This window comes from Durio zibethinus, chromosome 10, assembly GCF_047325235.1.
Source record: "Durio zibethinus cultivar Kanyao isolate XHJ-2024 chromosome 10, ASM4732523v1, whole genome shotgun sequence".
Taxonomy (NCBI): Eukaryota; Viridiplantae; Streptophyta; class Magnoliopsida; order Malvales; family Malvaceae; genus Durio; species Durio zibethinus.
The window spans coordinates 23,721,961-23,738,004 of NC_143171.1; the positions used below are offsets into that span (position 1 = coordinate 23,721,961).

A 16,044-nucleotide genomic window follows, 5' to 3' on the forward strand; every position below is an offset into this window, starting at 1 on the left:
CTCTTGATTTCTAACTCTTTTTTTTTTAATCTTCCCATAATTTTGACATGGAAGTCTATGTTGCCTTCATGTCTTCTAACTGCCTCAAGATATTTTGGATTTGTTCATGTAAGCCATTCAATTGAGTGCCTTAAGCCATAGAGAGTTGTTTCCTACTCTTTCCCAACATTAATATGGATTGCAGTGGGCTTTTATAACAATTTGTTGTAATGGGCTCTCATACCAATTTGTCACGACTTAGTTGTGACTTGATTAGGGTTTTAGAGACTAAGAAGAGAACAGATAAGCAATTGAAGAGATTAAAGAGAGAACATAGGAGAATTGAGAAGACTAAGAAGAGACTAGACAGGGATTGATAAGAGAAAATATCTTTCCATTCCTGAAAATCAGTTACAGTCATAAATTATTTAAATATAGCTATCGTGGAACTGTCATGCAAAACTATAAAAAATACAAAGTTGTAGAGTATTCCTAGTTAATAGATTAATAACTACAATATTAATGACTGACATCACCATCTTCTTTCTCATATTCACCCATTATGTTATAAGCTTTCAGCTCATCTCTCAGTAATTTTTGCTTATTCTTTGTTATATTCTTGCTTATGCCGCCCTTGCTCTTTTCCATCAAAAGCGTCACAATAATTTTTGGTGAACTTAAAACTTTACAAAATTCAAGGGTAGTTTTCAATGAAAATTTACATTTTTATACCTATTTCTATATTATGATTTATTGGTAGAGTATTGATATAATTATAATAATAAGATATCAATCTGCATAGTTTTAAAGATATAAAAAAAATATAGGTAAATTCTTGCCTGCAGTTTTTTAATCGGCCAAGAGTTCTGTTGGAGTCTAAACAAATCTTAACAAAACAAAGAGTAGCCGACAGCAACAGTTTGCATCTATCCAACCGCCTCTTATTTTGGCGTATACTTCAAGTTCAAAAATTTAAAGCTCCATCCTTTCTTTTCTTTTCACATTCATATTTTCAATTTCCCCTTGTTTTCCACGAATCTCTCCCCTAGACTTCGTCTTCTTCCCTTTATTCTTCATTGCACTTGTCAACTTTTCTCATTTTATTTCTCTTTCTTTCTTTCTTTCTTTCTTTCTTTCTTCTAAAAAAAAACCTACCAAAACAGACCAAGGTTCCATACAAAAGAAAAAAAAACCCATAAAAAAATTAAGGTTTGTAACTAAGTAATATATATGCTTATAAATCTTTATAGCTTATTTTTTTCATTTATCTTTTTTTTTTTTTACATGCATATGTGATTTTTACTCCCTTTTGAATTACTTAGCTTTATCTTTCTTTTTTTTCTTTTTCAGTTCATCTTTGTTTCTAACATATTCCTTGTTCTGTTTCGTTTGTAATATCATCATCTGTTCTGAAGTTTGATTTTCGCAGATGGGATCTTTCTAGTTTTGTTTGTATGTTTACTTTTAGTGGTGGCTGATGCAGCAGTCAGTTTCTTTTATTGACTTTCTCCTTAGACTTGAATGATTTTTTTGACTAGAATACAGGTGTGCTTTTCTGTGGTTGGTTTGGCTCAGATTTTATAAGAATCATGGAAACCGTGGCTTAATCTTGTTAAATTAGGAAAGGAAAGAGTTCTGATTGAATTTCCTTAATTCTGTTTTCTTGTCAACATTTTTATGTGATTGTTTTACATGATAGTTCACTTACATGACAAAGTGGTTCAGACAAATATGAAGAAATGGCTCGGAAGTGTGTTACTGGGGTCCTTCTTGGTGATGCTGATATTGAGATATGATGTGATGATCAAAAACCCATTTGGGAAGAATTACCTTCAACGTAGTATAACCGCTAATGCGACTGATCATCCTCTTAAATGGATTCAACCTGCTGTTTCTCCAGCAGTTCAAAATCCAGAACCTGCTAATCAAGTAGTTCATGCTGACGAGTTGGTCTATGGGTTCTTTCTTGAGAGGAATTTCTCTAATGAAGTTCAAAGTTCTTTATTGACATGGAATCAGATGAAGCATATAGTTAACTATACTAAAGGCTTGCCTAATGCGCTAGAGGCTGTTAGAGAAGCTCGGGTTGCGTGGGAAAATCTTTTGGATGCGGTTGCCAAGAAGCAACAAATTGAGGCTAATGAAAGTGTGCTTGATCAGAATGTAAAGGAGAAACAATGTCCGCATTTCTTAAATAAGATGAATCCCGCAGATTTTGGAGATAAAGGTTATAAATTAAGAATACCATGCGGCCTTATTCAAGGTTCTGCGATCACTATAATTGGCATTCCAGATGGTCTATTGGGAAGCTTCAGAATCGATTTGACAGGGGAACCAGTTCCAGGGGAGCCGGATCCTCCTATTGTTTTGCATTACAATGTCCGCCTCCGAGGTGATAAGGATACGGAGGATCCTGTAATTGTCCAAAACACATGGACTGCTGCTCATGATTGGGGTGAAGAAGAGCGGTGCCCATCTGCAGTTGCAGGAAATAATAAGAAAGGTACTTTGCCAGATCTGTTTATAGACTCAGTCCAATATGCTGGCTAGGCAAAGAATTAAGCCATTTAGAGCCATAATATTGTACCATAAAGGCATACAAACTTGATGCCCTATGCCCTCGATTCAAGACTAACAACAGCATATAAACTTTTGGGAGAAGAAAAACTAACTGCTAAATGCAAAGTTTGATAGCTATATATTTATGCAACTTTTGAATCTTCATATGGAGACCTTTGCTAGCTATATATATTTACTGAATTCTTTTTGCATGATATACAGTGGATGATTTAAAACAATGCAATGATAAGGTGGGTAAAGTTGATAGCCGGAGGTTTACAACCAATGAATCCTCAATCATTTCTCTATGGTCATCCGTGGCAGAAAACAGAACTAAAAGTAGGCAATACTTTCCGTTTAAGATAGGGTATTTCTCTGTTATGACGCTTCGAGTGGGAGAAGAAGGATTTCAGATGACTGTTGATGGAAAGCATATAACATCATTTGCTCACCGTGAAGTAATTTCTCTTTTCTTTTGTGTTTCTTACTTGATTTTCGTTTTATATAGTGATTTTAAAGAGATACTTCTTTGTTTTCCCCTGAATCAATTGAAATTTTATGAGGCTGTTATAGGGTCTGGAGCCATGGCTTGTAAATGAAGTTAGGATATCTGGAGATATAAAGTTAACTTCTGTCCTTGCTAGTGGTTTACCTACATCTGAGGACTTAGAGCACATTAATGATTTGGATGCCTTGAGAGTGGTTCCTTCTGCTCCATACCAGCCATTAGACCTCTTTATTGGTGTCTTTTCTACAGCAAACAACTTCAAGCGTCGGATGGCTGTTCGCAGAACATGGATGCAATATCCAGCAGTGAGGTCAGGAGCAGTTGCAGTACGCTTTTTTGTTGGTCTTGTGAGTTCCACACTTTCATTCATTATCATTTGGAGCAAATATTTTCCTTCATGGAATCTACTCTATAATGTTAAATTTGTTGCTGGCCTTTATTGTACATGTTAATCTACTCTCTGAGTTTTCTCTTGAATTTCTTGCTTGTTTAGTTTCTATAAGGTTCTAGTTCATTCTTTTTAACTGGAAAGTTATACTAAATCTTTGCCTCATAATGCAGCATAAGAACCAGATAGTGAATGAAGAACTCTGGAATGAGATAAACACATATGGAGACATTCAACTGATGCCTTTTGTTGACTATTATGGTCTTATTACTTGGAAGACTGTAGCAATCTGTATTTTTGGGGTAAGTTCTTACAGTCTCACATTTTTTTTTCTGATTGCTTCATGGCTTATTTGCGTTGTTAACAGACACAGGCTGTTTCAGCCAAGCATGTCATGAAGACCGATGATGATGCCTTTGTTCGTGTGGATGAAGTGTTAGCTTCTATAAGTAAAGAAAATGTGAACCATGGGTTGCTTTATGGTCTTATAAACTATGATGCTCAGCCTCATCGGAACACTGATAGTAAATGGTATATCAGTCCTGAGGTAATTTTATCTGCTGAATCTATTCATTTTGTTCAAATGGGTGAGAAGGGATGAAGAAGCTCAATTAGATGAGCTCAAATTAGAAGAGTTTTGGCATGGGGCATATAGTTTTGGGACGTGCATGAATGGTTTTATTGTTTGGCTAATTGACTTTTATTGTGTCCTAATTGCTTTTCTGAAGGAATATCCTGGAAGTACTTACCCTCCTTGGGCACATGGCCCTGGTTATGTGGTATCGCATGACATAGCTAAGGCTGTCTATACAATGCACAAAGAAGGCCGTTTACGAGTAAGTCTCTACCAAAAATAGAAAAGCATTTTCTCCTCCCCCTCCCCTCTTGTCTTTCCCTAGCTATCTTGACCTGACCATCATTGTCTGTTAATATGTGCCTTCGTCAACTGAATCCATTGGTTAATTCTTTATATCTTTAATTTATGCTACATAATTATCATCTATTCTATTACTCAAATAGTTGAGCTCATCCTCTTGACTTTTATGCATTCACTCCTTACTGTCACAATGTTCGTCCTTCATTGGACCAATTAAACCTTACTTTGCTTCTCTCTTCTGCCATTCTTATATTACCATTCACAAAATTTCTGTCAATATAAAAAATTGGTCATTCCTGACATGGGCAGATGTTTAAGCTGGAGGATGTAGCAATGGGGATCTGGATACTAGATATGAAAAGGGAAGGTTTGAAGGTACATTACATTAATGAAGGGCGGGTCCACATCGAAGGGTGCAAGGATGGGTATGTTGTTGCTCACTATCAAAGCCCCAGAGATTTGCTTTGCCTATGGCAGAAGTTGCAAGAAGAGCGTGTTGCTAAATGCTGCAGTTCATAAGCTAAGCTACTATATCAGAAAAGCACAAGTTAAAATTTTTGTTTGACTACAGTTTTTCTGCAAGATCTTTAGATTAAACTCGCATGGAGAAATCCTTTGGACGTTGTCGAAAACAAGGTTACAGATTCGATCCATAAGTCAAAACTATATCTTCTTCACACTACTTCTAGTTAGGACTCTAGTTTTACATTTTCTTTTGTCCATCCAGGATGCTCTTTTGAGGGAGACAGAGACGACGGGGGCAGATATTGATTGTACAGCTTGATTCTACAAAAATTTCTGAATGATATTTTAATATTTATTGTCATTATTCTTTGGCATAAATCATGCATTTCTGAATGTTGTCTTTCTTTTTTCTTCAGAAAAAGAAATCTGTTGAATACAACATTAGCATTTAAAGCACAGTCAAGGAGATGACAAATTCTTATCAGAAAATAATAAAAAAAAAAAAAACAGTTTGAAGAATCAAAAGAAAATTGATATTGAAAGGCATTATATCAGTATGAAACTTCAGACGTCAATTGATATATTGCTTACCATTTTACTCGTAAGTAGTGAGTTATTCAAATTACTATATCTTTATCATAAATCATATTATCTAAATGATCATGATGATGATGATAATAAAACAGAAAAAAAAAAAAAAATGAAAGCGGTTTTCCTTAATCGATTCCCTGCCAAATTAATATCACAACACCAAATTCAAACGAATTTAAATGAAGTCAATGATTTATAATTTGTTCAAATACTTGCATAAATTCAAACACACATAAAATTCTTGATGAAAACCACAGAAAAACTACATATTTAGCAATAATGTTACTTTCTTCTGCAGGCAGAAGCCATAAATTCTTGAAGAAATTTATTCTTACAAATTCATTTCACACTAATATATCTATACCAACATTGAAAACAATGATTTTCTAAAAATTTCAAGCAGGCATGCAACCAACGCCAAATCTAGTGGTAGGAAACACAAGAAACAAGCCACTGCAAATAATCCCCACCATCAGTGGAAAACTCTCCATAACCTGATCCATTTCCTTCTCATAGCCGGGGAAAACACAGTTTGTAACTCTATGATCCGAAAACGCAATTGCCACAAACACCAAGACCGACATGATGGCATGCACAAAATCAGTAAGTCCAACCTTATATTTATCATCTTTCGGGGTTTCAATGTCGAGACCAGGCTTGAACACAGCCAGTCCCTTTGGGGTCACGAAACCATAGTAAAGTTTTCCGTCAGGATCCCGGAAACTATCAGTGAAATGGAAGAAGAAGCAAGAGAATGCGCAAAGGCATAGGAGGAAGTAAATCATCATGGTGTTAACAGGGGAGCAATCACCATTGTGGGAAACAGAAGGCAGGACCATTTCAAAAGTTAAAAGGGTGCCTGTTGGAAGGAAGTTCACAAGCATAGAAGTTTTGGATATAGTTTTTTGTACTCCTTTCGCCACGGCTTTCCTCTTCCGGTTGGCTTCTGGTGGCAGCCGAGGGAGGGAGGAGATTCGTGTAGGACCTTCCTCTGGTGTTGCATTGTAGACTTTGATGCCAATTCCTTCTTCAGTGTGTTCCATATTGTTTTCAGACACAAAGGGAATGGCAGAGAAGAAAAAAAACAAAAAAATTAACGTGATGAGAATGTAATGAAAGTTTTAGGGGAATTATGTGATATTTAAAGGGTTTTTTCTTTGGTTTGAAATTCGAAACTTTGGGTTGTTATTGACGGTTAATGACTAGCAAGTACCAACCGTCACCAAGTTTTCCCTACATTATATCAACAAGTTTGGCATTCGGAAGCAGGAGGTGGGCAGTACTCGGGGTGACTAGGGCTGCTTCCTGAGCCATCTGCCGCCCAATGGATCCATATCCGAGCGGCGAAACCTTTTGGGCGCCTGCTGCAAGGTGCCCTGGATATACCTAGTGAGTTTGGGCACAATCCCTTACCCAGTGAGTTTCGTGTCATTGATTCTTTTAGTTTTTTTTTTCCTTGCCTCAAATAAGTCTGTTTTTTGCATGTTTATGATTTCCGTTATCAAATGCTAGATTGTTTACTTTTCTTTCCCAATGTTTCACTCCCCTTGGATTTTCATCTTCATTTCTTGATTGATGCAGTTGATGCCATATTAAGTCCAATCTTCTCCTTGACGTTTTTAAATGGCTACGACTAGCAAAGTTTCCTTAAGTCTTTTGGTACCTCTCTGCTTATGCTTGAACTTTATCTATTGATCCTTGACTTGATCGTGCAATGGCATTAATGGCCTAGTATTTTCCTAGCACTAATGTTTTAGGGTTTTTTTTTTTTTTTTTTTTTTCAGTTCATCTTTTTTTCTAACATTTTCCTTGTTCTGTTCCATTTGCAGTATCATCATCTGTTACTGAAGTTTGATTTTTGCGGATGGGTTCTTTCTATATGTTACTCTTAGTGGTGGCTGATGCGGTTGGCAATTTCTTTTGCTTGGTTTTTATGACTATCTCCTTAGCCTTAAATGATTTTTTTAGTTAATATTAGATACACTCTCGTTTAAATTTTTAATTTTATATGCACAGTTAAAAAATTAACATATGTTTTCTTTTTATTCTTAATTAATTTTTTTAATATATTTTAAGAAATATGTGTAACACTTTCAACTTTTTAACTCTATTTGTAAAATCTAAAAACTTTTATATTAATATATTTGATAATTTTTTTTATTAGATACTGATTTGTTTTTTTGTGATGGTTTAATTTATACATGATAATTGTTTATTTATGTTATATTTATTTAATGTCAAATATTTAAAAAATATAAAAATTATTATATCATAATTTATCAATATAAAATATTTTTTTATTTTTATTAAATTCATTTACAATTTTTCTCAAAATTTATCTGTCCCGTCTTTAATGTTTTTCATATAATATTTTATCCCATCCTCGTGTCTAAAATTTATTTCCTCGTGAACACTAAAACGATGCCGTTCAGATTTTGAGGATGACTTATAATTTTCTGACTTTTTATTCCACCGCAAACGAAAATTTTCCCTCCAAATAATGAGCAACCAAAACTTCCTTTCAAAAAAGCACCAATTTCTGGTTCTTTTAAAGCTCTGTTCTTCAATCAAACACCTCTCTCAAATCCAAGCCCAAATTGTCATCTCTAATCTCCACCAAGACTCTTTCCTCCTCACTGAACTCGTCAGATTCTCCTCTATATCTCCCTTCAGAAACCTCACCTACGCGCATTCCCTCCTATTAAACTCACTCAATTCGACTCCGTCTACATGGAATATCCTCATCCGAGGCCATGCTTCGAGTAATTCTCCCCAAAAGGCAATCTGGGTACTTAAAGAAATGCGAAAACGAGGGTTTAAACGCAATAAACTTACGTACCCATTTGTTTTAAAAGCGTGCGCGGGGGCAGAAGCACTTGAGGAAGGGAGACAGGTTCATGGAGAGATTGTAAAGCATGGTTTAGATGATGATGTTTATGTTGATAACAATTTGGTTTATTTCTATGGGTGTTGTGAGAAGATAATGGATGCAAAGAAAGTGTTCGATGAAATGGGTGACAGAACTATAGTTTCGTGGAATGCAATGATTACTGCCTTTGTTGAGAATTTTTGCATTGAAGATGCGCTCGGTTATTTTGTTAAGATGAGGGATTGTGGTTTTGATCCGGATGAAACCACGATGGTAATCATGCTTTCAGCATGTGCGGAGTTAGGATTTTTAAGCTTAGGGTGGTTGCTTCATTTGCAAGTTATTGAGAGAGGTTTGGTTTTGAATTGTCAATTGGGGACTGCACTTGTTGATATGTATGCGAAAAGCGGAGATGTTCGGTATGCTAGCCGAGTTTTTGAGAGAATGGAAGAGAAAAATGTGTGGACTTGGAGTGCAATGATTTTGGGATTTGCTCAACATGGTTTTGCTAAGGAAGCCCTTGAACTTTTTGTAATGATGACGAAAAGTTCCTGTATAAGACCGAATTATGTTACCTTTCTTGGAGTTCTTTGTGCTTGTAGCCATGCTGGATTGGTAGATGATGGGTACCGGTATTTTCGTGAAATGGAGTATGTTCATGGGATTAAGCCTATGATGGTTCATTATGGTGCAATGGTTGACGTCTTGGGTCGTGCTGGTTGTTTGAAAGATGCTTACACTTTCATAAAGAACATGCCTATTGAGCCTGACCCAATTTTATGGAGGACATTGCTAAGTGCATGCACTGTTTGTAATGTTAATGATACTGATGGCGTTGGTGAGAAGGTGAGGAAGAGGTTGCTTGAGTTGGAGCCAAGGAGAAGTGGAAATTTGGTAATGATTTCAAACATGTATGCAGAAGCTGGGAAGTGGGACAGAGCAGCGAATGTACGGCGGTTTATGAGGGATAGAGGGTTGAAAATCAGGGCTGGTGAAAGCTGTCTTGAGTTAAATGGCTCTATTTATCAGTTTTTTTCGGGGTATGATTCCCAATTCGATTTTGATGATATCTATCCATTGCTACATACACTGACCTTACACATGAAAATGACTAACCTTTTGTAGTTGAATCGCATGATGTGGACACTTTTATGTTCAAGAATAGAGAAAATATTCATTGTGCAAGCTGCACTTTTGCATTATATTCGACATCCTGCCTATATTATTCATTTAATTTACCATCTGAATGACAAAGTCAACCATCAATTCCCTTTTCTCCCCCTTCTCCTAAGACTATCAATTATGTGACTGATATCGACAACCCTTGCTTGATCTTTCTGCGAAAAATTGCCCCAAATTCACTCGAGACTGTCAACCAACCTTCATCTTGTCTCCTTAAGGTACAAGAGATGTTTACCCAGCCTTATGGAAGGGCTTAGAAATATAATAATGTCTCGCAATCCTATTTGTCTGGTGCTGGTAAAAGCTTTGGAATCAGGGAAGGCTGAAGACATATATATATATATATATATATATTATACATACATGAAAAGAAACTTTTAAACTTTCTACCCTTGTACACAATACAACCGAAGTTCAAACGTAGAAAGGTGGATCTCGAGGAGAGAAAGATTCTCTTCTAAAAGTCTGGATGCTGTGCTTGAAAGAAAAAAACCAAAATTTAATCTGTTCTTGTGGCTGATAACACATGTGAAAGACAAAAGATCATAGGGAGTTCCATGAAGATTTTCTTATGATAGGCTGGTACTTTATATATATATATATATATATATTTTATACATACATGAAAAGAAACATTCAAACTTTCTACCCTTGTAGCACAATACAACCCAAGTCCAAACAAAGAAAGGTGGATCTCGAGGAGAGAAAGATTCTCTGCTAAAAATCTGGATGCTGTGCTTGAAAGAAAAAACCAAAATTTAATCTGTCCTTGTGGCTAATAACACAAGTGAAAGCCAAAAGATCATAGGGAGTTCCATGAAGATTTTCTCATGATAGGCTGGTACTTTATCAGTCAGCAATCTAATTACAAGAGGGAATTTGAGGCCTTGGCTAGAATTTGTACCAATTAAATATTGAAGCCTTAATTTTGTAATCTCGTGTAGTGCAAACTTGAAAATTAGTTTTTATTTTTTTTTGGTCGGGAAAAATTAGTGATAATTATTGATTATACTATGTTGTCAATCCAGTGAAAAGTTGGCTTAATTCAAGGATCAAAAAACTCTAAATATAGGAAAAAAGCTTGATTAATCAGTGATAATTAATGCATGTCATTTTGACACTCTATCTATACCCATGCGGTGAAGGTGTAGGAAGCATTGTTAGTGCTAACTGCATGGAACAGGTTCCAGAATCGAGATGAAGAAAACTTTTGTCTGAATTTAGAGAACACTCCAAATAACTCAAGAATACATTACAGAAAACTTTTGTCTGAATTTAGAGAACACTCCAAATAACTCAAGAATACATTACATTATAGCAAAATAAGCTCATACAAACCGTGGCATTTATAAATTGCCTATTATGTCTATAAGAGATGTGTAAGTACCAAATATAACCACAGCAAAACCCATTAAAATTACTAGGCCTATGCCAACCGTTTCTCCATTGAATCTCTGGTAAGTACCTGATATCTTCAAGTAGCATAAGCATGGTAGTATGACTGAAGCTGTGAAGCTTAAAAAAGCTCCAACCAGAGACATGAGGGAACCGAAAAATGGAACTGCCAGAGCCACCGTAACAGTGCTAGTCACCAGGGTGGTACCAGCAAAGAGGCTGAGGAATCGCTTGTTGTACTGGTATGGGAACCAGGTTTTAGCGGCATTGACAATTGGTGTAACCATCAACGCATATTTGCTTATGGGATTAACCAGGGTGGTGTATATTGCCACTCTTGAGCTGAGCTTGTGAGTTGGAAGGTTCAAAGTTATCTGTGATTGCACATCTGATCCGAACATTAAGTACCCAAAAATTGCCATGGATGCATAGCTGATGGTACACAAGACAAAGCATACAACCAGCACCTAAAAGAAAAACAGACAGCTTTCCTTCAAAAACCTGTTGAAAACCAGGACTCTTCCAACAGACTGGAATTATGTGAACTAGAACAATTTAAATTTGGAAAGTTCATACTTACATTGGAGAACTGATGCCTTTTTTTCATTGAAGTGTAAAGGGTCGGGAAGACTGGATGTGCACAATAACAGAAGGCATATAAGCTAACAGCAGTTGGGATTCCATCCCAATTTATCAGTGTTCCCTTTTGTTGAAACCCAATTCCATCAAACGCACCAGTCCAGATAATTGAACCAAGGATGATTGCAGAAGCTACAACCCCACTGGCAGAGACATAAGAAAGAAGGCTCAAGTTATCCAACCAAACAGTAGGCAAAATTATGAGGGCTACAATTATAGTAAAGCCTTGTTTGCCACCAATTGTTAGTCCTGCTACTTCAAATTCCACGTTCGGTATCAAATTTTGCAAGTTATCTCCTTCTAGAATCAAAAATCCTGTCGCGACTAAGTAGAGCTCGACGTACATGAAAACTGATACTATTAGTCTCCCCTTATTCCCAAATGCACGCTCGCCTATGTCAGGATAAGTTCTGATACTTGAATCTGCATCCATACATCTTTGAATTAACAAACCCGAGTAGAATGCTGCAGTGGCTATGGCAAAGAGAAGTATCAAGCTCAACCATCCTCCTGATGCCAGTGCATATGTGATTGATAATATCCCAACTCCTGGAAATAGTTTAAGAAAAAAAGTTAGGGAGAGCCAGGCTACTTTTCTTAATTGGTACTATAGTTTAGGAGAAAAAACAAATGAAAGTGTTAAAAGAAATTAAAAATAAGAAATGCTTCTTGCCAACTCCTACAGTCTCACTGTTGCTCCTTAAATCAGAAAGTGTTCTTCAAAATGACTGGAATTTGGACCATTAGATGGCTGGTTCAGCAAATATTTGCCATTGAAGTTACAAATTAATCCAATAAGTAATGCTCCCGGGGACTTGGGGCAGGGTCTAATCAGGGCTAGGAAGTAAGATGAATTAGAACAAAGAACTGAACCGAACCTGAAAGAGCATTAAGTCCATTGAAACAGGTTCTGAGAACAGAGGCAGTACTTGCACCGGAATGAGCAGAATTTGACTCTACTTCCTCTAGTTTGTTTCCTAACCCTTCTTTATTCTCATCCTCAATGAGAGGCACAGTCAAGGATGACTCCCCATGTGCCATGGTCTCCATAATTGAGAAAGAGAGAAAGGTTCAAAGATATAGCTCGAAAGAGGTAAGAAGGATTAAAAAAAAAAAAAAAACAGTGGCTACTTGTTTGACACCTGAACTTGGAATAATGTGGTATTAACTTTAGAGGTGTTGGCTTCCCAAGCATATTAAACACATTTCGCAATAGACAATCACTGTCTTGTACTCATTAAGACATTTTGCTGCTAAGTACGTGAAGTAAGTTACGATGCCACTGTCGATCCAGGCATACCGCTATAGGTCGACAAACTTCCATTGACTTCACAAACCAGTAACTCGTAAAGCACACCGTTAAAAGTTCTCTTTTCAGTTTTTTCCAGCAGTTCTCCTTGCAGCAAACAACCCCATAGTGAAAAGCCCCTTACCAATCCACTGGTCAGTCTGATCCTAAATTGTCCTTATCTGATAGTTTCCCATTTTTCTCTGAACACCTATCTAAAGCCAAGAGTTAATTGTCTTTACGTTGGCCTTTCCTTCCTTGATTAACTAGTGCCCAAATTATATCAGGAGTTTGCATCTTAGAGAGAAACGGAAGAGAAAAAAGTTGATAAAGGGAAAAGAGTGATGTGATTGTGCCAAATTAGTCATGAATGGGAATTTGTGACCAAGAGGTAATATGGAACATGAGCACCATGACAAAGCATAGTTCCAACTTTTATGCCTAATTTGCGCAGACTACAGACTTACATGGTCCAATTTGGCCGTAAGCTAGTTTAATGACTGGGACTTGAATCTACTTCATCTGTTAATATATTTTATCATTCTTCCCATCATTTTTCTCCACATAATTCACAAGAATTTACCTAACATTTTTCTGAATTTAATGAATCAGAAAAAATATTTCATAAGTTCCAGGGTGGCTTTAATGTCACAGATACAGCTATAAAAGCACATGCCACCATTATTACCCATGTCGAACCCCCCCTCTTCTCATGCAAACTAGACAAAAGGGGGACTATTATTATGTATAGAAAGAAGTCAAATGCTAATTAAGCAAAAGAATGTCTTCAAAATTTGTCTTTAATTCAATTGAATTTGGACAAAAAGAATACTTAAATGTCAATTGGAGGTTTATGAGAATTTTAGAGTATATCATATTGTAGGGACTATAGCACCAAAAATTCAAGCCATAGTCCAACATGACTGCAACAATGGTTTATCACTTCATCATTGCATTTTCTCCTGGGGCATTGTATAAATATATAATAATGTTAATTGATAGATTATATACATCTAAAGAAGATCATCAATCATGAATTCTCACTAGCTACCGTCTATCTTACCCCATTAACAAGAAAGTTTATCCCTTTAGAGAAAGTCTAGCCTCTCATAATGCAAAATTTCATTTTTTTTATAGCAAAAGTCAAAAAGCATAAAACATGGGTTTTGAGATAATAATTGACGCTAATCCAAATACGTAAGATGGATGTTATTTGGAGTAAAGAAGAAGAAGCCAAAAGAAATAAGGCTCTAAATTAAATCATATCATCAAGAAAAAAAAAACAGTGATAGAGAATTGAAGACAAAAAATAACTTCCACAAAAAAATATATGGTAACACGTCTCCCTGCTGTAGATAAAGACACCACTTCTTTGTTTGCTACTAAACAAATGCTGGGTACCACGAATTTTTATGAAATTTCTTTGGTCCTACCTACACCAGAAAAAAATTTTGGGATATTCATGGTTCCGTTTCTCAGCCGCCTCTGGCCCATCTCCTCTTTCTTTTTGGCCCTTAAAACTTCTGTACAGATTCATACGCACAGCTGCAAGTTCTAGCTAGATTTGATTTGAGAGCTGTGAACTAAAATTCCACCTCAAAATAATTTTCCATTGTCTTTTTCTTCAGTTAAATTGTGGCAGGTTTTACTTTTTTCAAAAGCTTGGCCTGACAATGAAACAACTCTCTCGCCCATGCATTTTTAGACGATAACTTCAACCAATCTCATTACTATATATGAAAACAAGAATTTTATCAAAAGTTGAGAATTGATGAGAAAGTACCTGATAAAGCATTTAGTCCATTGAAACAAGTTTTGAAAAAAGAGGTGGTGCCATCAACATGGACATCAACGACATCTCCAGGTGCCTCTAAATCCTGTAATTTGCTATGGTTCAGGTCAAGAAGCAAAGGTACATTAAGATCAGGTGGTCCACCATGTTGGTGTTGAGTCCCCATTAATCGCAGACTGGAAATTAAAGATAGAAAATGAGAGAAATATATGGAAGAAAATTAGTTTCCGAGTTCCAACACGAGGACAGATGAAACAAAGACAAGTATTCAATAGGGGCAACGAAAATATAGCATCTTAAAAGACTTGTATAGCAAGTAGTGGTCTACCTACACTCCAACAAGAACAAATGGCTTTTTTTTTTCCCACTTGCATGGGATGGGATGGTATGGGAGCAACTTAGGGCTAAGCCGATTTATACAATATAACTCCGCCGTTATGGTTCAGTGTCAATACGAGTTATGATGAAAACTCTCACTTTACCAGCAAAATAAAAGCGCCCAGGTTTTCCATACACGAACAAACATAAATCACATTCTATTATAACTAAAATATGCCATAATTATGTCAGAAAAATATGATTCATATATAGTATCTTGGAGAGGCCATTTCTTATCTCAGCTTTTATGATATTTATTATTATGATTTCTTTTTTATACACCATAACTATATCTTGTTATTTATTTATTTTTATTGTGTAAAATATTAATAATTTATATATTTATATCATATTTTATATAAAAATTATATATTAAAATTTGTGTTAATGTAAAAAATACAAAATATATTTTTTATTCTTATTAAACTCATATATATAATTTTTATTAAAATTTTAATTTATATAATATATATATTTTTATTTTGGTGTTGTGTTTTAAATTAAAAAACCCACAGCAAAATCCTGGATTTCACCCTTAACTATGGCCCATCGTCTTTATGTGACGAAGTAGTGCGTGGTTATAGGATGGTCAGCGTTTCTTGAACCTTGGCTTGAGTTGACGTGGCTTTGAGGTTTTTTGAATATAAAGAAAAAAACTCCAAGGCTTTAAAAACTATACCCAATGTTACCAAAATGCTATCAATGATAATTAAAATAATATTAATAATTACTAAAATTATATTATAAATTATTTAAGATTGTATAAAAGGTTACTAAAATTACATCGATAGGTTAAATTATCAATGTTTTATCACAAATTATCAAAATTGTATTAATAATTACTAAAACTATATCAGGTTATCAAACTAATACCTAATATTATCAATATTTTATTGATGGTTACAAAATTTTATCAAAGTTTAAATTTCTAACAAAAGTTACCCAAATGTATAAGAAGTTATCAGAATCAAAATTATATTTAAGATTACCAAAATTATATTAAAGATTATCAAAATTATATCAAACTTATTAAAATTTTATTAAATGTTATCAAAATTATATAAATAGTTACCGTTAACAAAAGAATAGTAAAAGTTACCAAAATTATATTAAAGTTATTAAAATATTGACCAT

General features: G+C 35.3%; 3 protein-coding genes and 1 pseudogene across 11 annotated transcripts; 2 read left to right on the forward strand and 2 right to left on the reverse strand.

Annotated features, from left to right (window-relative positions):
- Positions 1-953: 953 nt before the first annotated feature.
- LOC111292076 (beta-1,3-galactosyltransferase GALT1-like) lies at positions 954-5,154 on the forward strand. 6 transcript variants are annotated; one of them, XR_016345852.1, is made up of 9 exons: positions 978-1,188; positions 1,679-2,482; positions 2,761-2,996; positions 3,112-3,393; positions 3,608-3,736; positions 3,802-3,981; positions 4,163-4,270; positions 4,621-4,947; positions 5,039-5,154. XR_016345852.1 is itself a non-coding variant. In XM_089766969.1 (8 exons), exons 2-8 carry the CDS (start codon positions 1,711-1,713, stop codon positions 4,828-4,830), a joined length of 1,917 nt encoding a protein of 638 aa, XP_089623095.1. In that variant the 5' UTR covers positions 954-1,188; positions 1,679-1,710; the 3' UTR covers positions 4,831-5,154. The 6 variants fall into 6 exon arrangements, 3 of the variants coding, with proteins under 3 accessions (XP_089623095.1, XP_089623094.1, XP_089623093.1); XR_016345851.1 differs by having other exon boundaries at positions 1,705-2,482; XM_089766969.1 differs by having other exon boundaries at positions 954-1,188; positions 4,621-5,154.
- Positions 5,155-5,570: 416 nt separating this feature from the next.
- On the reverse strand, positions 5,571-7,118 carry LOC111292078 (protein DMP9 pseudogene; annotated as a pseudogene).
- Positions 7,119-7,860: 742 nt separating this feature from the next.
- On the forward strand, positions 7,861-9,738 carry LOC111292077 (Pentatricopeptide repeat (PPR) superfamily protein). The gene has a single exon (XM_022884271.2). The coding sequence runs from the start codon at positions 7,868-7,870 to the stop codon at positions 9,359-9,361; it is 1,494 nt and encodes a 497-aa protein (XP_022740006.2). The 5' UTR covers positions 7,861-7,867; the 3' UTR covers positions 9,362-9,738.
- Positions 9,739-10,616: 878 nt separating this feature from the next.
- Positions 10,617-15,052, reverse strand: LOC111293058 (amino acid transporter AVT1I-like). 4 transcript variants are annotated; one of them, XM_089766970.1, is made up of 4 exons: positions 14,861-15,052; positions 14,524-14,708; positions 11,394-12,001; positions 10,617-11,280 (listed from the first exon to the last, which is right to left on the reverse strand). In XM_089766970.1, the coding sequence occupies exons 2-4, from the start codon at positions 14,696-14,698 to the stop codon at positions 10,765-10,767; spliced, it is 1,299 nt and encodes a 432-aa protein (XP_089623096.1). In that variant the 5' UTR covers positions 14,699-14,708; positions 14,861-15,052; the 3' UTR covers positions 10,617-10,764. The 4 variants fall into 4 exon arrangements, with proteins under 4 accessions (XP_089623096.1, XP_022741504.1, XP_022741505.1 ...); XM_022885769.2 differs by lacking the exon at positions 14,861-15,052 and having other exon boundaries at positions 14,524-14,798; XM_022885770.2 differs by lacking the exons at positions 14,524-14,708; positions 14,861-15,052 and adding an exon at positions 12,331-12,891.
- Between the last annotated feature and the right edge of the window lie 992 nt (positions 15,053-16,044).